The sequence below is a fragment of the Siniperca chuatsi genome, linkage group LG6 (assembly GCF_020085105.1).
Source record: "Siniperca chuatsi isolate FFG_IHB_CAS linkage group LG6, ASM2008510v1, whole genome shotgun sequence".
In the NCBI taxonomy this organism is placed as follows: Eukaryota; Metazoa; Chordata; class Actinopteri; order Centrarchiformes; family Sinipercidae; genus Siniperca; species Siniperca chuatsi.
In genome coordinates, this window is record NC_058047.1 from 25,487,082 (window position 1) to 25,514,298 (window position 27,217).

Consider the following 27,217-nt stretch of genomic DNA (forward strand, 5'->3'; position numbering starts at 1 on the left):
TCAGCACACGAAAACATAATGTGAATGTCATCATAGATTTGGTTACATAATTGGATCTGCAATTATGAGAGAGACCCAGTTAAGATGCTTGGCTGTTATGGAAAATACTGTTGTAATATCGTCCGACCCCACTGGGTTTCCCTCCTATTTGTGAATTTCCAGATGCCCTGTGATTAATTTGTTCCCGGTTGCAGAAAACATACAGTCAGCAATACTTTGAATCCGCTGGAAAATGTTTCACATGAGAGCTTTCTTGGAAAACACTTAGTGGCACTAAAACTCAAAACTGCTGTCTCTCAGTAACAATGATGGACGGCTCGCTGGGTGGTGTTTGCAAAATGCACTCGTACTTTAAGTCTTATCATGTGGGCAAACATGGAATGGGGGACGCTGTGGGACACCTCAGGCTGAGACACATCAGACAAGAAAAGAAAACAACGGCGACCCGATGTTGTCAGATTAGCACGATTACGAAGCACTCCATGCAAAATGAGACATTAATTGAACATCTGTAGAGTTTATCAACATCATTGTGTATTCAAATAGGCAGCGATAAGTCTTCTGTGGAGGCAAACCAGGGAAGTGCTGAGGACAAAGGCTGATTGCTGCCCTGCAATTTGTGGGCCAGTGGTGTGACTGGGGTTGGTTAGACAGAGAGATAGCAGGTTGTAAAATCAGGAACTAGACCGGTGATGATAACAGATGTGGGTGAGTTCCTGCACATTACTAAAAGGAATTAATGATATCTAAACAAACAGTTTGGATGAGGCAAATCACCCAGCGGAAGAGATGGATGTTGCAATACAAATATCAGTATTGTTCCACAGAATATGTAAAGTCTCAGCCTAGATAAGGGGGCTGCTGGTCGCCTACTTTGATACATGGCAAAAACTTTATTGGATGGCAATCAGCGTGGCGTGCAAAATGTATTCCTGCAATTCCTGGCAAAGGGATTAATAGATTTTTGCATACTGTTACAGATTCTACACACAGTAAGTTTCCTCAGGCACCTGTTATACCTGTAAGATATTCTACATCAAATGTAATAAAATGCCACAGGGTGTTATTTCACACTTACAGTACATAACATACAGGAAGAAAATATAAAATGTATGAAATTAGTTTTCACTAAGTTACTAAGTACTTTTCACTAAAGATCTATTTTCAGTTAGTTTGAGAAATGTATCTATGTACAGTTAAATTAGTTAAATTTAGTTTTTACTTATTCTTATGACTTGTGTAGATAGTATACACATTTTCAGCATTCTAGATTTGTACATGCAACCGAAATTTAAAGAGTAACCAATTTTACCAATTAAGTTCAGTTTACTTGTCACAGAGTACTATTCATCCTGTGAAAACAGCTGAATAATGTCTTTGGTGGCTCTGGATGGAGCTTTCCAAAGTAAAAAAATGACCCTGATGTTGTCATAATGATGTTATCAGGGTTATTTGGGCTTTGGCTTGGGGACTACAATTTGTCTGTGTCACAAATTGGGAACTTCAAGTTTGAAAAACATGGACACTTACCAGGCAAGGAGGGTCTAACTAAACACACTGTTGACTTGGATTATGGGAAATGTAGGATCTAGTGTTTTTGGTGCTTGACAGAATAAACGTCAGCATATCTCAGGCTCTGCTGTTTTGATTTTAAACTTTGGACAGAGCCAGGCTAGCTGTTTCCCACTGCCTCCAGTCTTTATGCTAAGCTAAGCTAACCACCTGCAGACTCTAGCTTAATATTTAGCATACAGACAAAACAGTGGTATTGATCTTCTCATCTAACTCTTGGCAAGAAAGTGAATAAGTGTATTTCCCAAAATTCCAGGAAAAGTCAACATTTAAGCCACATATAATATTACACTAAATAAACTCATATATACTTCCGTTCAATTCTTTAAATCTATTTCTTATAGGTCCCGCAACCTTATGGAAGTGCAATACTAAATCACTGGAGTGCCCCTTCAGATGGAAAACTGGGGGTTAATAAGGGTATATGCTGCTAATATAATGTGGCAGGTCGGAGAGGGAGAGCAGAATGGGAATCTACAGTCCAAAAACAAATTCACAAAGTATAATTAATGTTTGCTTGCTCTTAGAGATTCCTAGACTGACTGACTTGGAGGCTAACTTGAAGTTTTCCTCTTTCTCTCTGGGATGTGACATTTCTCTTCAGAGACAACTCTCACGTTCATTCTCTAATCGTACAGAGGCGTATGACCCTGAGGATGGGAATAAAAGAAGAAGAAATTACTTTCATTAAGAAATTCAGATTTCCCCCATCCTTTTGATCTTGTGCCAGAAGAACATTTATGCTGATGAAATGCATAAATAAAGTTCTTAAATTATCCCGTTTCTCTTTAGCGCATGTATCAGAGTTGGAGAACTTCCAGACAAGACAACTACAATCACAGTGAGTGCCTCTGAAAATGGATGATTTAGGAGATGGCCTGCCACTGGTTTAAATGTCATGTAGCTCAGCTTTGAGACTTTACTGGTAAAGTGCATATCAAGCCATTTCCTGCAAGTGATGTGAAGGAAAATTGTAAGTATGAGTTAATATGTGCTGTGCCAGAAGAATCAACAATATCAGTGTGTGTTCTAATTAATTTCTTTAGGACAAATAATCATCATAATAATCGTCATTCCAAGATGTTTGAAAAGCATCTACTGTATGTATCAGGAGTTATTTTTAAGCTGCAGTGGTCATCAAGATGCTTCATCCCTCATCCAGCAAAAACAAAGCCCTAAACTTCTAATTAACTAGCAAGCTTCATTGGTACTGGTACAAGTCCAATAATCTCTTTTAAAAATGTCTTAACTACAATCTGGAGAGTGGAAGGTTTGTGTTTTGTAGGCAAATAACTACCTGACAACATTTGTTTTTGTGTAGCTCCAACTGATGACAAAACGCAACCATATTCTAATGAAACTGAATGAGGGAAACACTTCTGCAAAATGATTTAATTGTAGTCTTGCAAGATGATGTGTCTTTCCTGACAATATTGTGCAAGGAAATACTTTCATGTGTGTTGTGCAACAAAGCAACAGGAAAACAGGTCACAGTTTTGTAAGAAGGAATAAAAACACCCCAAATTTAAAAAAAACTTAAGATGCCTTCTGGTATATGTCAGTAATTTCTTCAGTCTGGTCAACTTTTGATCTGAACTGTGATTTAGAAAAGTAAAAATGAGGAAACAGACACGAGACTCTTCTGTGTTAACCTAATCCACAAAGATAATTCACACCATGTTACATTCTAACATGATTTTGACACTCATTTAATAACTCAAGTGCATTTAAACCATATCTGACTGCTTATCGGCTGTAACTCCTGATAGTTATGCATCAGCTCACTGAGTGAAAACAATATAATCATTATCTAATTCACCAAGGAAAATATATCTGAAAATCCTCTATTATAAAGACAATGAATGCATCTCTGATATCATTATTCATGAAGAACGAATAATCATCAGGTTGTTCTGGGCTGGAAAAAGTGTGGGTAGCCAAGACAAGTTTTGCATTAGCCTTGTGTATTTGCTGCTCATGACTATTACTAAGGTTAATCTGAAGCTATGCTAATTAATTTTATATCTGCTATTAACATTTGGCTTTGATATTACTGTCAACCACAAGCAACAATACAACTGGAAATTTCAAGTGTCTTAAACTTGACAAACAAAATAGATTTTTTGGCCACAGAATAACAAGCTGTAAACACCACACTGACCAATATTCATTTCACTACCTTCAGAGAAAAATATTTGACTTTATAGCTGCTAAATGCTCCAGTATGTTCACCAGCAAATTGCTAACTTTGTCTGTCTGCCATTTAGTGTTGGGCAGCTAGCACACAGTGGAAAATTTCACTGGAAACAGCTACCTGCTGTTGCAGAGTGGTGAGGGTAAAACAAAACAGTAAAGTTATGGGCCATTAAACTAAAACGATTAGCTGAAAGGTGCGAAAAAACATCTGTAGAGCTAAGAGAAAGTGCAGAGTCAGGTGATAATTCTCTGGTGGTTTGTGATTATGAGCAACCCCTTTCACATTATATATATACATATTATTTGATCCATTGTTAATATAAAATATTGATTAGTGCAGCATTGACATTAGTTATTACTAACTGTGTCAGCAGTAAGTTGTTAGTTAACATGCTCGCAACTACCGTTACTAAGCTAATAGTAATTACTAGCTTGCTAACACATTCAAAGAGCTTACATTTTGATATCAACAAGACACTGAACATGACTAAAGTTCAGAGTAAGAAATCACTTTCAGGAGAAGAAATCATGACAGACAGTTTCATTGAGTGACCAAAAACAAAACAAAAAAGCCAAAAAAAAAGAAGAGGAAATGAAGATGTGTGTGGTGAGAGGTGGCATTTGATGAAATAAAATGTGGTTGCCTGAAGTGAAAATATAAGAACATTCCAGGGACAGGACTACCAATGTGCCCACCCCTGACATCATAATGTGCACTTTTGAAACATGGATACATAAATAACCAGAGTGAGCCAAAACTAGGAGGTGAGGCAGGTTGATTTGAAGGAAAAAAAGTTACTTACAATATAGCAAGGCTCACAGTATGCCTTCTTCTCCACAGCGAAGAAAGGCTTGCCACGCAGCTTGGTGCTGCAGGTCATGCAGACAAAGCAGTCGACATGGAAGACCTGGTCCATGGCAGTACAGCCGGTGCCTTCACCCACTACGTTCTCTCCACAGCTGGCACAGCGCCCTGGGGAGAGGAAGAGGAGGTGAGGCTGAGAACAGATTCACTATAAATCCACAGATATTTAAGGTCAAATAACATTCATCAGGAAACCAACAGTCACATTCCACTCACTGAAAACACTATAAAGAGCAAAACAAATGATCCGGTCATGTATAATGTTATGCAGGAGAGCTGTAAAGTGTGACTGTTTCCATGCACTGGCAGATGCTCGGATGATAGTAAACAGCTTGACCTGACAGGAAGCATCCTACAGTGTGCAGCGAATCTCTAACAACACTTTTAGGACAGTGACACAAACATCTCAAACCCAGCCAGGTCAAAAGAAATGGCAAGAGATAAATATTTTTAGAATATCTTAAAATTGTGTGAAAAAAATCCTTTAAGGGCAAAGATCACATATCTATGATCCTGGAACTATTTTGTTTTTTGAATGGTTTAATGATACAACAAGATCTGAGAGGAGAATTAAGTAATCAAGCAACTAATGACTATTTTGATCATCAGTTATAGAGTTGTGTAGTTGGAAGAGCTATTTTACGTGGCTCTGGTTCCGGAAGTAAAAGTCCCATTCCTTTCTTCGTAGACAACGTGAGGTGACTCAGAGTTGGAGCAATTCTACGGCTCGGATAGACATGACACTCTCCTGTTTCATCATCAGTACAAAAGATGATCAACTGCATTAAAATATCTGGTTCTTTGATAAAATGTCAAAGGTACAAGCCTGTGTAAATAAAAACATGAAGGAGAGAAGTTAACTCTCAAGGTGTATTGGTAAGATACATCCAATCACAGAGCTTAAAACTCTATTATGTGCTCTGCGAACAGTGGGCGGAAGCTAAATAAATAAATTGAATTCTGGGTCAATTTTGGATTAATTTGGCAACTATGGGTCCGTGTTTTGTTCACAACTGCAACAACTAAGTGTTTTGAATTTGCTGCAGCTCTTTATTGGGCCTCTGACTGTCCTCTTTTCCATAAGGAGGCTAAGGCTCATGGGCATTGTGGTATTTAGAGCCATCCGGCATGCGAAAGTGACGCGACTGCAAGAAACAAAGTTGAAATGATTAAAACTGGTGGCAATCACATAAACCTATGGGGTCCTTTAATTATCATGTACGCAAGTCTTGTTTTTTTACTCAAAAGATTAACGTTTTAATCTAGAACAAATTGTAGAAAATGCTGATCACAAGCTTTGGAAGCCCAAGGTGATGTCTTCAAATTGCTTGTTTTGTCTGATCAACAGTCCAAAACCCAAATGTATTCAATTTACATCTAAACCAAAAAAAAACAAAAAAACAATCAGGCTTTCGTCACAAACACAGCATCGAGACAGCTCTGCTAAGGGTCACGAATGACATTCTTATGCAGTTAGACTACGGTGAAGTTGCAATTTTAGTTCTCTTAGATTTGTCTGCAGCCGTTGACACTATTGACCCAGCTACTCTAATTGACTGGCTGAAAAAATGGGTTGGGATATCTGGTGTAGCACTAAACTTTTCCTCTTATTTATCCAACCGGAAATGTTTTGTATTCACTGATGACAAGGTGTCCACCTGTGCTACTTTGACTTGTGGGGTGCCTCAGGGGTCAATTCTAGGACCCGTTTTATTTTCATTATATATGCTCCCCTTAGGGCACTTGATCCGATTCGGCTGTGTGTTTTATCAGTGCTACGCTGATGACACACAACTCTACTTATCCGTTAGGCCTGGTGATCTCTCAAATTTAACTACTCTGCACACGTGTCTGGCCAAGATTAGTAACTGTATGTCTCATAATTTTCTTCAACTAAATCACAGTAAAACTGAAGTTCTGGTTTTCGCCCCAGATCAGGTCTCTTTTAACATCCTCAAACACTTTGGTTCATTGGCTACAAATGCAAAACCTTTCTCCAAAAACCTAGGTGTCATTTTTGACTATCAGCTGAAATTTGATAAATAATGTTATTCAGTCCTGTTACTTTCACGTGAGGAATATTGCAAAAACACGACCTCTGTTATCTTTACAACAGTTATCTATACTTTTGTATCCTCTCGCCTAGACTACTGTAGTGCTCTGTATTCCTGCCTAAGCCAAGATGCATTTGCCCGGTTACAGTTAGTCCAAAACTCTGCAGCTAGATTACTCACCAAGAGCTCATATTGCTCTCACATCACCCCGGTTCTGATGTCACTACACTGGCTTCAGATTAAATTTAGGACTCAGTTCAAGATCCTCCTCCTCATTTATAAGGCTTTGAATAATCTTGCTCCAGAATATATTAGTGAGTTAATAATGCCTTATACCCCTGCTCTGCCATTCAGGTCCTCTGAATGAGGCCTGCTAGTTGTACCTCGTTCACGACTGAGAACACGAGGGGACTGTGTGTTCGCTGTCCTGGGTCCCTGGCTGTGGAACAGCCTCCCCCGGGGAGTCAGGTCAGCAAACTCTCTTGGATGTTTTACGGCACAGCCCATCTCTGTATGTCTCAAGTGTTTTTGTGCCTGAGTCATGTACCCTATTCTGTTTTATGTGTGTTCTTTTCTTTTAACTTTTTATCCTGTTGTAAAGCACTTTGTAACCTAGGTTTTGAAAGGTGCTATATAAATAACATCTTACTTACTTAACAACAAGAGAGAAGCAGCAAATCTTCACATTTGAGAGTTCATACTCATACTACCTTGTTCCAAAAAAATTGAGCTGTCCCTTTAAATGCTTAATTTCCTGATGTCAGAAGTGCCTAATCTTCATTTCTATTTCAAACACTGGATAAGGGAGGATTAAATACTACAATTATGCGACATTAAAGAAACTATACACATCACCAGTGTGACATGGACGACATCTATTTAAAAAAATCAGGCTTTTAATGATAAAAAGAAAACTTTAGATGTACAACTAAGTCTTTGTAAAAGGGGCACAAGTGAACTGATATTATTGCGCCAGAAAGAGCCTGATTGCATATTGCGGGACATGGCATTTGGATATCTTTAATTGAGTTGGAGATATCTTTAATTGAGTTTAAGATGTCCTCGACTCAATGCAAGTTATCTTCAACCCAATTAATAACACTGTCAATTTAATTACTGGTATCTTACAATAATAGGGTTTAGAAAGATATTGAGAATGTTTTATTTTTTACACATCTGAGGACAGATGCAATCTCTCAGAGGAAGTATGATACAGGATATTTAATTAATTCAAGTTCAGTTGTATGGATCATTTTTGTTCCTTTTCATTTTTTGCTTCATCTAAAGGCTGATTTGGGCAATGATTGACACCCTGTATGTTCTGAACAGAGCAGTTCAAGCGTGTTACAGACAGAGGCGAGACACTAACCGGGGGGAGATAGAGTATCTGATGCTTGCATTTTCACAGTTCTACTTGCTGTTTTCATATCAAAAATTCAAACACAGTGCAAAGCGGAATCTGTCTCAGGTATCAGCACAACTTTTGGAAGTCATATGTTGTTGAGATCAAATATCTCCTTGACTGCGAGGCCCGCTAATGGTATTCTAATCTCAGATAACTCATTATCTTATCGTCAGCCTCAGTGGAAACTGAGAAAAGTTGCTTAACGAATGACTGGACTCCACAACTTTTCCAGCAACATTTTGAAACCCTTATTGAAACACTGATATTTGTGAGTCTTATAATGGTATTCATTGTTTATTGACTGTAGACACATTAAGAAACAAAGGACTGACAGATTGCTGTTGAAGACTATTAGATGTTAACATTTTGAATTCTTATCACAGCAGCATTTTGTGCGTTAATTTAGCGATTGCTGTCATCCACGGCAACTTATAGCGCAGACAAGTTTTCATAAAACCTGCTATCGGTTTCATCTGTTCCCACAGCTCTATCCACACCTCAATTATGGCTGCGTTACCTACTGTACAGGAAGGCAGATTAAACAAACTAGTGAAGGCACGTCTCGAGGGGACATGTGGGTGTCAGTGGAATCACAAGCAGGGTAATCACTTCAGAGAGCCAGAGGGAAAGAGAAAGGGAGAGAGAGTGAGCAAGAGACAGAGACGGAGCATGCCGAGCCTGTTAGTGGCTGCAGATCACAGGCCATCTTCAGTGAGTGGATGAGAATGCCAAACATGTCCCACAGGGCTTCCATTTTAAATAGCGAGAAGGAAACCTCTCGGAAATCCTTTTCCTTTTGGCAGTCTGTGATCGTGAGGGCCCTCAGGAGCTATTTGTGCGCGACTGTGCGTACAGTGTACACAGCTTTACACACACACACACACACACACACACACACACAGAGGCACAGACATAATGACAAAAAAAATCTCTTTGTGCCAGACATGCCACACATGTAGACGAGTACATATACAAACACATGTATCATATACTGTATGCATACCCACAGACATGTCATGCCAGGCTGTTTACAGTCGGCCTTGAAAGTACTGTATGCCTTTTTATTTCTAAATATTACCCAAAATGTAAAGGATTAATTCATAATAGGAGTCTAAAAGTGCTGAGACTACATAATGAAACTGGCACGTCAGTATAATGTGATGAAATGACACTGCCTTCTCCATTAGGGCTGCAACTAATGATTATTTTCATTATCAATTACTCTGATGACAATTTTTTGGATTCATTGTTTAGACTATAAAATGTCAGCTAGTTTTTTTCGGTCCAAAATCCAAATATATTCAATTACTGTAACTATCATTGAAGACAAAGGAAACCAGTAAAATTTCACAATGGGGAAGCTGGAACCAGAAGAATTTGGGCTTTTTAGATTAAAAAAAATACTTAATCTTAAAATTATTTGATTACCAAAATCCAATGCCAATCCATTTTCCGTCAATCCACTAATCGATTAATCGACTAATCGTTTCATCTCTATTGGTTGACAGGAAACAAATAACTTTGTTTCATCCCAGGTCCCAGAGGTGTCTCCCATCATGCCAAGCATTTTTCGTTGAAGATGATGAGCTGCAATGGAGATACGGAGGATATAAAGTAAAATAATAATTATTGTAATGTGTGATCAGCCAAAGTTCAGTCTGTTGAACATTGTGTGGAATGTTTAAGGATTCATGATTAAAAATGCGATGTATAAAATGGTAAAATAAACTAGGGCTGCAACAAATGATTATTTTTATTATCGGTTATGCGCCTATTATTTTCTTGATTTTATAGATTAATCTATAAAATATAAGAAAAGGGTGTAAAATGCCCATCACAATTTCCCAGAGCCTAAGGTGAAGTCCTCATATTGCTTGTTTTGTCTGACCAACAAGAAAAAAAAAAAAAACAAGATCCAAAGACATTTGGGTGACTATTAAAGGACACTAACAAAACCTAAGAACTAAGAAAAGCAAATATTGATATTTGAGAATCTGAAACCAGAGAGCATGGGCATTTGACTAATAGATTAATCGACAAATGACTTCAGCTCTATTTTCATCATTAACTAATCTGTACATTTTTTTTCCAATTAATTGATCAATTGTTCAGTCCATAAAATGTCAGAAAGTAGGAAATGTGCTTTGCAATTTCCGTGAGCCTAAGGTGATGTCTTCAAAATGCTTGTTTTGAATGTCTGAGTCCAAAACCCAAAGCTATTCAATTTACACTGAGAAGGTGGAACTTGCTGCATTAATGACTTAAATGATCAATCGATTATCCAAATTGTTCTAAATTATTTTGTTTGTTTACTCACCTTAACGTTTTAAAACTGAAGTTATGCAACTTGAACTGAAAGAATTAAACATGGTTTTTGAGTCCCTGTGTTTCATTAAATATACCACAGCACATTTAGCTCTAAAGCATACTTCTACTATAATGTCTTTCTTTGTGGGGTGTGAAAATGATTCCACAAAGTGTAAAAATGTAAAGCTTGTAAAGGAGTCTTTAACTTTTCTTCTCTAACAGTCTTACTGTATGATAATAAAGAGGAGTGTAGAGTGTTTCACAATGCTTCACATCAATAATTCCACACGTCTGCGTCGGAAGTAAGCATTTTCAATTTTCAGACACTACGTCAATTGACTTCTTGAATAATACAGGACAGCAATTGAAGCAACATCTTATTTACCCCTGTGGAGATGATCACAAATACTTTCGAACTATTTCAGCTGGGCATAAAGGAATCATGAAAGGCCTCAACGCTCCCCAGCGTCCCTTTGCACGGGGAATGGAACCAGAGTCTTAATATCAAAACTTCAAATAGTTCCAGTAGAACCAATGCAATGGTGACGGGGCGGGAGGGGGAGTTCATTTACACTTTACTCACTTTCTTTCCTTTCATTCTTCAACCCTCAGAAGTGTCTCTTCTCTGTTACATCGAAAGTCAAAAGAAGGACTGAAGAGAAAATCTTTTCTTCTTTACTTTTTTTAAAGAAGCACATTCCCTGTGAGCTATAGAGGCTTAGAATGGTTAGACAATTTAATTGGATAAAAGGAAAAGATTAAAGAGGCCCTGACTCTGTTCCATAAATAATTGATTTCTAATGTATTTGTAGTGGCAGTGAGACGCTGTTGTTTGGGAATGTGGGATGTTGAGTGGCAGAACGCTTCAGATTTCCCTCAGTCTTTGCCTTCTTTGTTTTTTCACGCCGTGATATTGAAGCAGCATGAAAGGCAGAGAGGGAGCACACTTGCAGCTCAATTTGATCTTACATCGTCAGAAATCAAAGATCGTGCATGTAAAGAAGGATCGCAAGGAACTTTTTTGTGGGAGACCAAACTTTTCACACTATGTTACTAAAGAATACAATTCTGCTGGTGCAACCCTTGCAAACCCCAAAGGCAAAGCCAGCAACTGTAGCTCGTATCCAAAACTAATAAAAGAACCACAAAATCCATTTTGGGACTTCAACTAAAGTTTTCTGCTTGGATTAAAATATCCGATAGATATGGTGGTAAAAACACAAAACACATTCAACTACTGCATATGTTGTGTTTCAATATTAACAACAAAACAATGCTAAGTGGAATTAATTAAAACATAAGCAATAGAAATGTGGCTACAACAAATTATCTCGCTCTAATGCACATTTTTATTAGGCTTAATTTTTCAATAAGTGTTTCCACCCTCTAATACAGCATTCATTTATTGTGACACCCTTAAAAAGGAGGGCCAAAAAAAGGTACAAAGTTGTGATAACTTCTTCACACTTAATTAAAGACATAAACAATAGGTCAGCGAGTGGTTAACAGCAGAAAATAAGTCTGTCGAACACATTAGGTGTGTAACTGCCAAATACTGAACTGCCAGAGGCCACGATTTGTGCGCTGTTTCATCTCTTTCCCCTCTAGGTTAATCTACTTTGTTGCTTCCGATTGCCCTCTATACAGCCTGACAATGCTGTGGCCTTCAGTTGCCTAAGGATGTCGAAAAGAAATAGCTGTCATCACTGCATTTCAATCTCTGAATGCCTCTTTTCTAACCCCTGCCGTTAATCTCATTCCCAATGTCAGCAAATAGCAATCTGCAGAACTGCTGCGGCGATGGTGGAGGATGGAGGATAGGCGAGCCTGTGCCACTAAGCATTACTGCTCGGCCTGTCAGGGCCCGCGGCAGCAGAGCGAGGGGGACCGAGTGTAGGTTACATGTTTTAGAAGCAGGTTGGCAAGAGCGACATGGAGGGGTGCCAGGGAGCGAGCAGGGCTGGCGAATGGGGTGAAAGAGAGAGAGAGAAAGAGAGAGAGAGGAAAGGCAGGGAACAGGTGAGTGTGTGTGCAGCAGACTGTGGGCAAGCTGTGTGTTCAAAGATGTCTCTGTGTTTATATGCTGTTTATCCGTGCGCACCCGTGTGCTTGTAACTATGTCTGTGTTTGCGTGCATGAGCATGCGGATGTCTACTCGTTCCTGAGGTCAAACGCTCACTCACAAATGAAATCTAGCAACGTGAGTGCCCGGAAGCCTCAGCTGGGCTCGCACGGCAGCTGATCTTGCAAGCCTCAGTGGAGCTGTCTCAACGAGGCAGGATAGCAAGCGCCGAGCCTGGCGGGGGAGGAAGGGGATGGGAGGGAGGGGGAAGGGGGGGTGGTCACCTCATGTGAACCGCTGCCAAAAAGCGGGCTTCTGTCGCCGGGAAGAGAAGCCCCATGCTGGCACACTGCATCAGCTGAGAAACTAGAAAGCAGCATTGCGAGGTCAGCGGCAGTGCTAGGACAGGATAATGAAAATTGGCAAAGAGGACCCATAAACTACGTTAAAAAAACAACTTCATGTCTTCTGAAACTGCCCCCACTCCTCAAAATAGAAACAAATCTAATTAAGAATTGAAAACACCATGTGACCAATTACAAGCAAGATGATAACATGGCAGAAACACTGCTAAGATCTCATTCATAAAAGAGAATTATAGACAGTTTAAACAGAACAGCTAGAGATTTTTGTAGATTTTCTTCAATCTGACAAATTCGTACATTCAAAGCACTTAGCATTATTTACATGAGAAAAAAGGGTCTTGGAAGTCAAATCCGCAGCCTCACACTGACATACATACTGCATTTTTATTATAAAAGGCAGCGATGATGGCTCATCCGTGGCTATTGTGTTGTATAATCTAGTCTTTTATAGTCATACATTATAATCCACTGTAGGTGGTATAGAGATGCACAGGCTTTAGACTAGTTGCCATGTCACCAGACTGCCTCATGTGATGCCCCCCCTGCCCCTGGGTGGTCGCTGACCTCCTTCCAGCAGCATTATGCTCTTCTGTCTCATAATGATTGCTGCAACATACATATACACACGAAGTACAGCACAGCACAACAAAGAGGCAACACTTGGCCACTGTGATTGGAGGAGATACTGAAAGAGGAAACATGCTCTTCAAGCTAAAGGGCCTATGAGGACATAACTGTGGGGAAGAAAAAAAATGGGAGGCAGATTCAAACTAAAATGAACAGTGGTCATATTGTAGGTAAAGGACACTGACACACTGAATCCAGCGATTTTATTGCTTTTTTATATTTGTGTCAAAAGTGGAATTAAGTACATGTAATAGTGCAATGTTGTGATTTAATGATTGTAATTAAACTATTTAATTACATGTCACATGTCAAGATTTCAGTCCTGGTTGATTTGGCAAAACCTGTGGTTAATTTGGTAACAGCAAGTGTGGCTTAATACTATAGGAAACGCAACACAATACAAGAGCAACTGGTGTATATCATGTTGTTTTACAAAAGAAGTCAGTCAATTAAAATCGCAACCATGATCTGATTTCATGCTGCATGTGCTGTTTTGTGGACGTATATTTGATCAGCCGTCTCAGCACTAACATTGGTGGCCGCTTCCCAATAAAAGCCCCCTCTTTTAATGTGAAGCAGTAGGAAATGTTGGGTTAGCATTAGCAGTAACTCTGATACAGCTGTAGGAGATGAACAGTAAACAGCAAGGCTGACATCAATGAGATAAAATTAAAAACATTAAAGCTGGATTGCACGCATTTATCATTTCCTATGAATTCCTTGTGCACAGGTAGACAATTTGAATTCAGGGCGGGAATGGCAGACTCTGCCACTAACAATGAAATCTACAAATTAATAGAATTAATTAATAATAATTGAATATAATATTGTTCTCTGTATACATGCAAAATGAATATTAAAAATGAACAGAACTTTAAACGTACACCTTCATACACTAAATAGAAACAGTTATCTGTATTGGGGGAGATGGTTGGCCAAAGGCATTTGAAGACTGTGGAGGTGGAGCGTCGTGGGGAAGCGGGGTTGGTGTTGGGGGGGGGCATCTTTTTAAACCAGCAGAAAGGTTTTACTCTGACACACATCCCACTTGTTATGACATGTAGAGACACATCTAAAAGCAAACTCCTAAGAGGTTGCTGAGGGCGACCTCAGTAATATGCAAATTAATTCCACCAGAGTATCTTAGACAATGCACAAAGCTGTCTAAACTGGAAGCCTATTAATACATTAAGTTATGATGCTCAGTTGTGTTGTAAAGAAACAGAGACAGCTCTACAAAAGCGCACTGTGTGAACCTAAACTTTTTCTGACCCAATTACCTTACCTGATCTGTTCTGACTCCTCTGGCCTGTACTGTTACTGGAGCAACCCTGCCATTTGTATCTCTTCCAAGATTCCTCATGAACATTTCATGTGAGGTGTCTTATAAATTATGAGGGCTCCTCCAGCTGACATTATGAGGAAAAATGGCAAAGCCTGCCTTTTCTTCTCTGGCTCTTATCATAAAACAAAGGCTAGCTCAAACCAGGAGGAAAGGCTTTCCCGACAGCTCAGAGTCCTGTGTGGAGTACAGTATGCCCAAATGAGTCTCTCTGCTTATTTCCAATGACTATCTCTCCACCATCTGATAATAACATTACAAAAAAATTTATGCCAATGCTCAAAAATCTCTCTGTATAAATATTGATTGGATATAAAAATTTCACATCTTTCTTAATTCTATACAGTAGAATACTGAAAGTCTGGGATCGCATGGAGGAATTCTCAACTTGTCATTTTGGTATTAAAAGAGAAATAAAAACAGATTCTCTGCGGCAGAATGAACTACACTGCATAAGTATCATCATCACTAATTGTAAATAATGCAAAGCATCTCATCCTTTCAATTATTCAGCTTTATGTCCTGGTTTTGGTTGACAGAAATGTAGTGATGACAAAATATTGTAAGTTCCTCTGATGCACAAATGCCAAGGCATCTGTACTGCAAGCTGAGTAGCTGTGTCTTATTAGATTTCCACAAACACAGTACACCTACGCACAACCTAAGTGGATTACATATGACGGATGATGACATTTGGAGAAAAGGCTCTTTCAGATTACTCAAATCTAATCTGGAACTCTAAATCAGGACTAATCAGTTGCTTTTCAAAGAAGCTTCAATCATAGGAGGAATTTCTGGCTTGCAAACTGGGTTTCTTGCAAGAAAAGGCGTCCTTTTATAGTGTATCATTTTCAGGTTTTTCACAGTTTGAGGGCCGCTTGCATTTGAAAATGGCTGCTTTTAATGTTGCCACAAAAAAAGTCTACAAAGACGTGACCAGTGTAATTGCTGGACTGAAGTTGTTGTAAAAGAGCATAATAATGTTGTGTAACTTCTAAGCTACAGATCCATTGAGTCTAATGAAAAGTTTCCTTGTGACATCACAGAGGCAGAGTGTAACGTTAATTAAATTCAATTAACCCCCTCTGGACCAATGAAAACTCACTATAGCTGTTTCAGATTAGAAGCTCATCAAAGACATTAGGGACAACAATAAAACTTTGCTATAGGAAGACAATGATCCAGTCCAGTAGCGTGCTAGAGATCGCAGCCCCACTTTGATTAATCTTGTTAATTACTAGCCTTAGGGTTTCAACAACTGCTAGCCCTCTTCCCCCTGTACCCCACCAAAAAAGAAGCTTGTGAGCCATTACATTCTTTGTAATTACAAAAGTATTATGCTCTGGGACTGATTCTCCCACAGCCCTGGATATACAGTAAGGAACATGCCGGACTAAAGTCAATTTTAACATTACTGTGGTGGCTTTATGTACATTATTCAGCGGGGGTGGACAGGGGCTCTGTGGATTTGCAGTGCAGCATGTGCCTGTGCTTGAACTCTCTCCTAATGAGTCCCTGCAGTCACCTCAGACGTAGGCTCCTGCCCTCATCCTCTTCCTATCTCTCTGTTAATTCAGCTGTCGCCTTGCTTAACCACAAGATGACCCTCCTCCCTCCCTCCCTCCAACCCCCTCCACTACATGAACAGCCAGCCGCTGTCAGCTGGGGACGCACACGCTATCCCTAACTTGTTCTGGCTACCTCAGCTAACATATGACCCATTTCTCAACTCCCATGTCCTTGTTTTACCAGCCTTCAGCCAGCCAGCCTTATACTTGGCAAATAGAGGCAAGTGCATGCATGGTATAGCAGTACACAGAGTTCATGCCAGGTCTGCATTGCATACGCATTCACCCAAAAATTAGGCCAACAAAGCATTGAGGGCCATTCCTCTGTAAAATGACTACACTTTGCTTAAGCCAGCAGATCCATTTGACCTACGTCTAATGTGAACCAATTAAGGTCTTTACATCAGTACGCACCAACGTGAAGCCGAATATCCCTTAATACCAGTTAAATACATGTCCCTGTAGCTATAATACACCTACACATGCTATCGTGGTGTGCTGTGTGATTATGTGCTGATATAAAGCCTGCTCCAGAGTCCCATTGAATGTATTGAGTGAGGTATCTAATGGGCATGGGAACTAATTCCAGGGCAAAGGGGATTAAAGGCTATAGATGAGAGAGCAGCAGAGGGATGGCACTCGCTGGCAGCAGAGGGTACAGAGGGTGGAGAAATAGAAATGAAATATATATGCACAGAATCCTTGTCTTTCGAATCCTATTTTGCGAAATAGTATTAAAATTGGCATTTTGTTTAATCCTGGCAGTTATATTATTATTTTTTTCAAATGAGAACAAAATTAAATATCAAGTGCTTCTGTGAGAAATACTGTTCACAATACCGCTGGACAATCAAACAAGATGCAGAGTTTTATCAAAATCAGGATGTTTCATCTGTCCAAAGCCTTTATCTCTCATTCCCATTATACCCTTAGCAAGAGTTATGCCTTATCCTTTGATCACACTGATATAGTTTTGAGACTCTACCTTGAGGACTGCTTCCCAGACTGGTAGATATGCTGCTGTGTCTACACTTGGAAATCAACGGACCATGTCTGTATCATACACACCTGCACTGTACTTGATAGCCTCGAACCATTTTCCAAAAACATTGTTCTTGTGATACAAAACTAACTTTGTGGGTCACTGGGTGGGCTAATCTAGGAAACCTTATGCCAGTTTTATTCTATTAACCCACTATCCCAAATTGTTTTATTCAGCCTTTATCACCATAAATGTGGCATGGGTTTGGTTTACAACCAGTAGTTTTGGACACATTTCTCTAGACTAATTGAGGAGCCTGTTTCTTCTTTTAGTTTTACAAAATGTCACAGTGAAAAGTGACAGAGTGAGTGCTCCTAATGAGATCACACTACCTGTGCTAATGTTTTCAGAACTGCTTTTGCAATGTGTCAAAAATGATACTTGTGTATGTGTGTGCCTGCAAAGCTTTTCCCATTATTAGTGTTATGTGAATCAAACAGTGACTCATGGGCTAATTTTAGCCACTTTTCTACTCTCATCTATGAATGCTACATTGTGAAGTGACTGTTGTTGTATCACAGACACTTACATCAGAGGATATATCGGCCACTTATAGCAGAAATTATTATATATTTTTGTTTGGTAGACTATGAGCCTGCTCCCCAATGAAGCCAAGTGTATGATTCAGGGAGCACCTCCAGCACACAGAGCAGAGACATCTCACTACAATATGTGATACATAACATACACAAGGAAAGTGATCCTGTTACAATGTGGTAAAGAGAAACTAGAGCAGATTTTAGTTTGACCAAACTAGGAAGAGTAGATATAAATTTTTTTTCATGTGACTGTCGAACTACTCTAAGCTGCCATTTTGGACAGCTCTCTCTTGTAAAAGAGATAATGTATCTTAAGAGACTTCCTGTTTAAATAACTGTTAAATAAATGAATACAGATAAAATTGATATATTGACAATACTGTTTGCTCTGCCGACATGAAAAAGAGGATGCTGTCTCTATTCATTTGGTCCATTATCTAACATTATTTTGCCACTGTATGTCTGTGACTAGTTAGGTAAACATGTGGTAGAGGATATGCTATAATGCTGAAAAGATACAATGTCTAGACTTGTAGGCTCAGACAGGAATTAAAAAACAATTTTCTATTTATTTCATTGTATTTAACATTTTTTATCACTAACTAACTGCCGAAGATCTTAGTGGCTATATGTGTTAGAGCAACAGTTTTATTTCAATAATATTTTCTTTCACAGTTCTTTTCATTGAATTTTACAGTTTACATACATTTGCAAAAAGAACACCATTCCCACCCCACAACAAACATCCCCGACCCCCTACTGTCACTCGGAGATGTTAAACTTGCTCCACTTTATAGAGGAATGTACAACATGGCATACATGTATATCAAAGTGTACACAATGAAAGACCATAGTTAATACAAGGCACTAAGTAATGTGAAGTGAAATTGACAAATGAAAAGCATTTGAGTTGAGAGCAAAAGCAGCACGTCCAGGCCCAAAATGTCAAAAACCATATCCAGGTGTGTGTCAAGGTAATGATAATTTCATTATTTATTCCTGTATTTGTGTGGAAGATTCGTCGAAGAATCCCCATACTTTAACTAAATTCTTTTCAGAACCCCATAGTGTATATCTGATTTCAGGCTTCAGGTTAGACAGCACATCCTTTAAACTAGTGGGAGACTGAGAGCGGGGCAGCCTCCTTCCACCTCAAAAGTATCAGGTGGTGTGTCAGTAGGGTAATAAAGGCAACAACTTTATGGCCCCCCACAGGTAACTGCATCCCTTCAGGAAGTGACATAAGAGGGTTTGGGAAATTTTTAGCCTTCCATACCCCTCCAAGTTGGGACAGAGCCAAAACATGTAAATCAATGTTGCATCAGCAGTCTTACATCTATCACATATAGGGTTAATTTGTGGGTATATCTTGGCTAGTTTAGATTTGGAGAGATGTGTCCGATGTACTACTTTAAATTGAATCAGAGAGTGTTTTCCCAAATTCCCTTATCGACTGTTGTTTGAAGGTCTTGTTCTCATAAAGTTCTAATTCCAGACAAGGAAGGGCAGTCTAATTTAGAGATTAGCCCAAGTATAAATGAAATTGCCCTCTTGTTTGTTGGATTAGAAGACATGATGGTATCAATCATTTTGTTAGAAGGTTTATTGGGAAACTGTGGGAGAACACCTTTAATATAATGCCTAATCTGTAAATATCTATAAAAGAAAACATAAAAAAATGGGAACTGGGTATATTAAATTTCCTTTACAACTGTTCGAAAGAGGCAAATTTGTTTTCTATAAAGAGGTCATTGAAGCATTTCAGGCCCCTCTCATGCCACACGTTGAATGCTGTGTCCTGTATTGAGGGTGGGAAGAGGTGGTTGAATGCCACTGGGCTAGAAAGGCAGATATCTTGTAGGTTAAAATGTTTTCTGAATTGTGAGAGAGTGAGATTCTGAGTGAGTGACAGGGTTAGTATTGGACATGTTCAATGATAAAGACATTGACATGCCAATTAGAGCTGGTAAGGAAAAAGAGCCACAGAGATGGGTCTCCATCCTTACCAAGGACAAGTTTTGTTTAAATTGTGATGTGTCCAGTATTTCACACCCCAGTAATAAAATCAGAAATTTGGAAGGGCCAGTCTCAGTGTTAGGCATGTAGAGAAGGAGATTGTCGGCATAAAAGGACACTTAGTGTTCCATGTTCCTTCTATTTATGCCTGGTATGGAGAAGAGGGCTCAGAGGGCATCCCTGGCGAGTTCAGAGGTGCAAATCACAAGGCTTGGAGTGTATTAGTATAGTATATGATATATTATTCAAGACCATAGCTGAGCTGCTGGAGTACAATAGTTTGATCCAGGATATGAACGTTGCCCCAAATCTAAATCTCCCTAAGGTTTCAAAGAGGTAATCCCATTTTACTCTGTCAAATGCCTTCTCTGCATCCATGGAGAGAAGGCATCTAAGGGATCTTTAGTAATGTTATACAGGATTAGGGTGGTTGGTAAAGGATCCTGATTTCAGAATCCGAGAAAATGGGGATTAGTTGTGTAGAGAATGTCACATAGAATTCAAGTTTTAATTGTTTTGCTTCTGAGTTCTTTTTCTTATTAGCCATAAAAGATAAGATCTGACCTCTTAGATATGCCTTTAGTGCATCCCAAACAGTTGAAACAGAAACATCTGGGGTCATATTAATTTCTAAAAATAAGGGAATTTGTTCTGACAGAAATTTCACAAAATTCTCATCAGCTAATAAAAGAGAATTAAACCTCCAGTTTCTTCTTGCTTCAGGTTGATTTAATTTCAATACAAGTGGAGCGTTGGCGGATATTATAATAGTTTGGTATTCACACGACCAAAGGTAGGAGGTCAATTTATTGTCATTGAAAAAATAGTCAATTCTGCTGTATGTGTGGTGTACATGAAAAAAAGGAGTACCCCCTACTTTGTGGATGTAAGGCAGAGATTAAAATCTCCTTCCATGATGAGCAGGTGTGAATTTTGATCTGGAAGTGATTTGATGAGGCGATGGAAAAACTGGGCATTGTCAAAGTTAGGAGCATATATATTAGCCAGTATGTTGTAAAGTTGGCCTGCAACTATAATTTGGGTCTATAGAGTCAGAGGGCGTAAAAGATATGTCCTTATTTATCAATATGACAACACCTCTTGCCTTGGCCTGAGAAGTGGAATGAAAAAGCTGTCACCCACCCTGTCAGATTATTCCTGTTCTCAAACAGGAATAATCTGACCTTTGAAAGTGAGTTTCCTGAAGAAAGGCAATTCCTGCCCTCAAGTGTTTTAGATGTACTAGTACTTTATCCCTCTTAATCGAGTGGTTCAGGCCCTTGACATTCCAAGGTTGAGGTCACTGTTCATACTGCTTCTGTGAGTGATATGTAAAGGCAGTTATACATCAGACATGTAATATAGGGCAGATAAAGTTTAGACCAATTAGTCAGGTAAGGACTGGTGAGCCTGGTCCAGATCTGGGGCAGAGGAAAAAACTTCTTCACTGAGAGCTTCCTTCAGTAATGGGGCCGACCAGCTAGACATTACTCCTCCTGCTCCTCCCCTCCAGGTCAGTTAGCTTAGCCTTCTCTGGTTGTTGGCCTTTAACAGTCTGCAGGAGGCCTCTACCTCTTCCAGCCGCTGGTAAAGAGACTCAGCGGTTTCCTCCAAAGACGTCAGTCTATTGTGGTGCATGGCGACAGTCACCTGGAGTCCCTCCAGTTTCTCATTCAGTTCTTTAAATTATGTTTTGAGCTTGGAAAGCAGAGCTGATCAGTAGTCGGCCAATATCGCAACTAAATAAGATTTGCTAACGGCAGCATTGGCTTCTACTTTCTCACTTGGTTTAGCGAATTTGGGAGACATCGTCAGTAATAAGTACTGAAAATTTTTACTAAAATTTTTATAAAAGTAATAAAGAGAGTCACTACCAATGGTTTTCAGGTAGTTAAGTACAGGTGGGGTGTATTTAAAGATGAATATAGCGGGAGCTAGAGGTTAACACGTCTCTATGCGCATTTAACCGGAAGTCTTAATGATACTTTGATGCTAAAATTTGTCTTGCTAGCTAGAAATGTTTCTTAGAAGCAAGTATGTAGCCAAACGTAATGTGTTTTTTTTTTACTCCAAAATGTACTTGAGTGAAAAAGAAAAGTAATGTGCAATTAAGTTAATATAATTAGATACAACCCACCTTTTTAGCCTTCAAACACAGAGCCCCTCTCACCTAGCATCAAACAGAATCCATCCAAGCATGCTAGCCAGATGCTAAAACTAGCAACCGCTAACATGCCAGATGTGAAAAACGAGCTGTCCTTCCTACATAAATCTTAAAAAGATAAGCTTAAAAAATAAGATTAGGGTTTGGAATGCCATGGGACATTATGTGGTTCAGCTTTTCTGTTGACAATAATACAGTATGCTGCCCTTGTAGTACTGTAGTAACAGGCCATCTGCCTTTTTCACAACAGACATTTTGACTCGTTGTAGTAGGAAAAGCACAACATAAATGTGTTAATAGTTCTGTTCTATTCAAGTGTCCCAGTAAGCCATGACAGTGTGACAAAGTACCAGGACTTAAACCTTAAACCTAAGCAGCTCAATGGAATTCAGCAATCAGTAATTTTATCATTTACACCTGCTGTGGCTCTTCCTACTGTGGCATGTCAAAATGTCTTCTGTGAAAAAGGCTATTGCTAACCAAGTGTGCGTGAGATGAGCTATCTTCCTTACCAAAATATTCCTCAGATGGTGGGTTGTCCATGTCAAACAGCATCTTCTTGGTCAGGCGCTCCAGCTCGTCTTCAGGGTGGGCGATGGGAGCAATGCCCTGAGAACCAGGAGAGGAACATAGTTGTGATTCACAAAAACGACCAAGGCAATGAAGAACATTTCAGTTTCTTACATTTATTTCCACCTCATTGATGAATATCACCTGTGGTCTATGTTATACAAATGCTGCTTAAAATGCAAAGAAACAGTGAACGAATGTATTGCTTAACAAAATAACCTGACTTCAATAAAATCAGGATGAAGTGCTGTCTCAAGGTCAACCAAAACACATTCACTGTAATCAACATGCAGTGGATGGTCTTGAGTCTGCCTTTCCCCTCTGAGATATCTGACCCTGGCTCAGGCCCCAGTGGTGGTGCAGCCCAGAAGGTTGTGCATATCCTTCTGTGCAATACAAGTATGTGAAAAAAAACTGTGACCCTGACTAATCTTTGTATTTGGAAAATAATGATAACAGAAGGAAAAGAGGAGACAAACATTAGAAGAAAGCAACTTTTTATGTCTTACACATTTGGGTGATAGGTCAGGAGATAGTTATTTAGTCTTACTCACAAGTCCTAAAACACAAAAGACTTTAGGTGTGAGCTGTGTTGAGGCCTAATCTGTAAGAGATTTTAGAAGGATGACACAACTCTCTGAAGATGCTACTTCCTTCCTTTTCCTTGTGAGCCTGCCCTCCCTCTTATCATGCAGTCTCTGACATCTGCCTGCTGTGTGTCTGTATGGGGCTGACGTGTTGTGCCTGACATTTTCTGCCAATCATTCGCAGCTCCCCTATCCCCCAGCCCCGGCTCACGGCGCAATCCCGTCACAGGTGTGTGTGTCCTTTGCAGACACCCTGGAGGCCTGAACTTGATTCTTTTCGTGCTGTGCGGCTGAGATTTTCAGAAATCAGCGACACTCGGATGACCTTCCCTAGATCTGCGGCCGGCTGGATCTTTACAGTAGATTTGATTTTCAATATTGTAACACAGGCCGAGATCTGAGCTGACCTTTGAGATGTTCCTAATTGTGACACCAGGGAGCTGGGTGAATGTTAGCGACTGGTCTGGTTTTGTACTAATTTGTCCGCGGTTTACTGTGTCACATAAAGGAATCGGATTTGTCAATAGCAGATTGAGTGAAAAAATGTTTTTGTATTCAGAATGAAAGAGTAATTACAGATCCTGTCAAACAACTCTTCTGGTATTATTGATGACAAAATTTGTATGCACGTCATTTTCATTAATTTGACTCATTGTACGTGTCAGTCAAGGTTTCAAGAGTATATATAAAGCAGGTGTAATTTTAACAATACGTTAAAGGTGGTAATGCAAATGTACAGTAGATTTGGTGTGAGAACACGCAATGGTCTACTGAGTTTAGTTCCCGAGACAGTGAGAAATGCTGAGCTCTAATTACTGTCCACAATGTATCAAACAGCGCCTTGAACTTTATGATGCATGACTTTTGCATGGTCCGGCTCAGGATGCAGCAGGCTGATAATGGAAGCCCAAACAGTAGGCCTCATTAACTCCGAGGGATCGACAAGTTCAACGTGTAAATCTTTCTACCATGCTGCAGCGCTCTCTAGAGAGCATCTGGGCCGGAGCTCTTGGAATTCTTGGCACCTTGCCCCTCCTCACACACTCAACCATAAACAGCCAGGATCACATCATGGAGGATTAGGAAGAGATGAAAGGAACATTCCTCAGTGGTTGGATATTCCTCCACTGTCACCTCAAATTACATGACTTACATACTTTTTTTTAAATAACACACAACAGTAAATGGAGGTATACGTGGAGGGGGTTGAATTTTAGTACAATTACCTGCACAAAAGAATAGATAATAAGTCTGTATAATATTCATATACCTCAAAGAAACACTCTTGTTGTCAACATTCTGCTCATTATGCCTGTGTTGTTAGTTTGAGACAGCGAAGAGGACGATTTAACACTGTTAATCTTAGCTCCACATCAAAAGCACATTGGAGAGGGAACGAAATGCTGCTATTACCAGAAACAGACTTTTGAGTTTAAGCTTCATTTATACCTTATCCACTCTTTGACACCCTGCAGCAATGCACTGCCAGAGAGTTTAAAGCACCTTGTTAGGGAGTCCTTTGTGACAGCATGGAATAATTTTTCAGTTGAATAAGAGAAAGAAATTGCTTCCCTGCATGGTTTATGATTGCTTCGCAGTTCCTGTTCAACTTTTCAGAGGCAACAATAGAAACCATACAGCAGCTATACGTACTGCAGACATGATTTTTCAGTTATGTCTGGCTCAATTTAGTAAATTGTTTTGCCTACACCCTCAGGACACTCAGCTGCAGTTTCATTGAAGTTAGTGCTTAAATTCAGCGGCGACTGGGTTAACAGCTGCACCTATTTTCCACTGTTTTCCCAGTATGTCGAGGTTTATAGTTTCAGGTCATCTGCCATATGCTTTTTCATGGCAAAAAGCCTATCGGTTGTAATACCCCTGAAAGACATCCTGATGGACCATCAAATGCCATCCACCTGACAAACGATTTTCAGAGTTGTTAAATACCAGACCACGTAAAATGAAAAACAACAATCACATCTGTAAATGACCACTGTTGCGTGTACCTGATACAGCATGACAGTGAAAGGTGAGCAGACAAAGCAGAGTCTGGGAGCTGATCACTGCCCGACTGCCACATCTATGAATAAAGCTGTGCGCGCCACCCACTGTGGAATTGGCATTGTGTCAGAACTGATTAAGTGAGGAGTGGGGGGGGCTTGGTACATGCTCTCACCTGATGCCCTGACAGCATCGTGTCCTGCTAAGAACCAAACCTCAGGCTCTGTCTTTCCTACTTCCACTGCAGTGATAGAGAGTGAACAGGAGAGACAAGTATTCTCAGGGCATCAGATCTAAACCTCTGTTAGTGGAGGTGGAACAAAGGAGGGCAAGTGAACAGGAAGCTGGAACTATTTACATATCATCACCTGCTATGGTAGAGAACAAGGGGAACTTACAGATCTGTGGGATAAATCATGGCAGCGCAACCCATCGGTCAACTCTGCTTTGTTGTAATAATGATGCAACATTACTAGAGTTATACATTAATGTGAGAAATGCAAATAGTTTATTGATATATTCCTCCTGGTGTCTGGATCCAGACATACAGACAGCTTACAGGCATAAACAACACTTGTCTTTGAACTGAAATTAAAATGTATTTTTTCTGTCAGTATATTTACAGTATATAATATGAATTTAGCACTCTCTACATTACTCAGTGTCATGATTGGAAACAGGTTATAAGACTACACATTGCTACAAATGGACCCATGAAAGACAGCTAACGCTACCTAAACCCCCTCCTTTGTAAAATGCAGTACAAACACAACATAGAGTGTGCAGGAGCTGGTAATGACTTAGCAAGTGTTGAAATAACATGAACAAAAAGTAATGCCTAATGGAAATCAGTGCTAACATTAGCAAAGTAGGCTAACTAGCTTCCACTATCCATGTGGAGGCTAACGGTAGGCTACACGATACTGTCTACTGTGTGGGCTTGTTGAAAAAGGGCAAAAAGTTTGCACTTTATTTTACGGTACACTAATATGACATAATAAGCCATACTTAGTATCAGACTGCACCGAAACTAGAAATAATATGTTCTTTATTAGACAGTAAACAAAACACACTTATACCATAATTAGACACCATACACATAAATTATGGTGTAATTAGAAACTGCATATAATGCCGTATTAGACCCAAAATATACTTAGACACCATTATACCAAATTATACTCTAATTAGAAGCCAAATAGGAGATCCTAATACACAACTAGACACCATTTTACAAGATCATAGTCAAATTAAATCAAATACAATACCATATCAGATCCAAAATATGCTACAGTTAGACACTAATCTACCCTTTCTACCAAATTATGCTATATTAGACAACACATTTAATGCTGCCAACATGGGCCTATGATAGCTTAATTAGAGTACACAGGCTGTAATTAGACAAATTTAATGCCATATTATATCGGACATAACCTTCATAATAGTTGCACGCCTATTAATAGTTCCGGGAGGGTAACAACAAGCGGGAAGTGGGTAGCTACCTACTTCCCGCTTGTAGTTACCCTCCCGAAACTAATAGTCGGTGTGCAAGCTCCTGAGGAATTCATTTGCCCAAATACCCTGGGAGAAGCAGAACAGGCAGAGGTAAGTTTGTGCATGACTCATACAGATTTCAATTTACTATTACAATTAGCTTAGCATGAATCTTACATTATACACCTGAATTAACAAATATTTTGATAGTCATAAATCAAGGCACATTATTTGCTCGTTCACAGGCGAATGACGAGGTGAAACAGCCCAGCATCCCCGCTGTGAGGTATCAGACTCAAGTGAACTGCAATACACAAAAAATCAATCAATTTAGTACATTTGTTAAAATACCACGTGTGTTTATTTAACCAGTGTACTAATATGCAAATCTGTGCATAAATTATCCATGTTCGTCTAGTAATAAAATTTAGGCTA

The 27,217-nt window shown here is 39.4% G+C and overlaps 1 protein-coding gene and 1 long non-coding RNA gene across 6 annotated transcripts in view; one reads left to right on the forward strand and one right to left on the reverse strand.

The window, feature by feature from the left end:
- The window catches only part of LOC122877612 (LIM domain containing preferred translocation partner in lipoma), a 157,138-nt gene that overhangs the window by 24,747 nt on the left and 105,174 nt on the right, over nt 1–27,217 (reverse strand). For all 5 annotated transcript variants that reach the window (XM_044199394.1, XM_044199395.1, XM_044199392.1 and 2 more), the window contains 2 exons: nt 22,637–22,733; nt 4,572–4,741 (listed from right to left, as the gene is read on the reverse strand). In XM_044199394.1, the coding sequence (XP_044055329.1) occupies nt 4,572–4,741; nt 22,637–22,733 (267 nt within the window). The remainder of the gene's footprint in view (nt 1–4,571; nt 4,742–22,636; nt 22,734–27,217) is intronic.
- Nucleotides 4,640–9,910, forward strand: LOC122877613. The gene is made up of 3 exons (XR_006378292.1): nt 4,640–4,760; nt 7,042–7,155; nt 9,628–9,910. It is a non-coding gene; the product is annotated as an uncharacterized LOC122877613 (long non-coding RNA).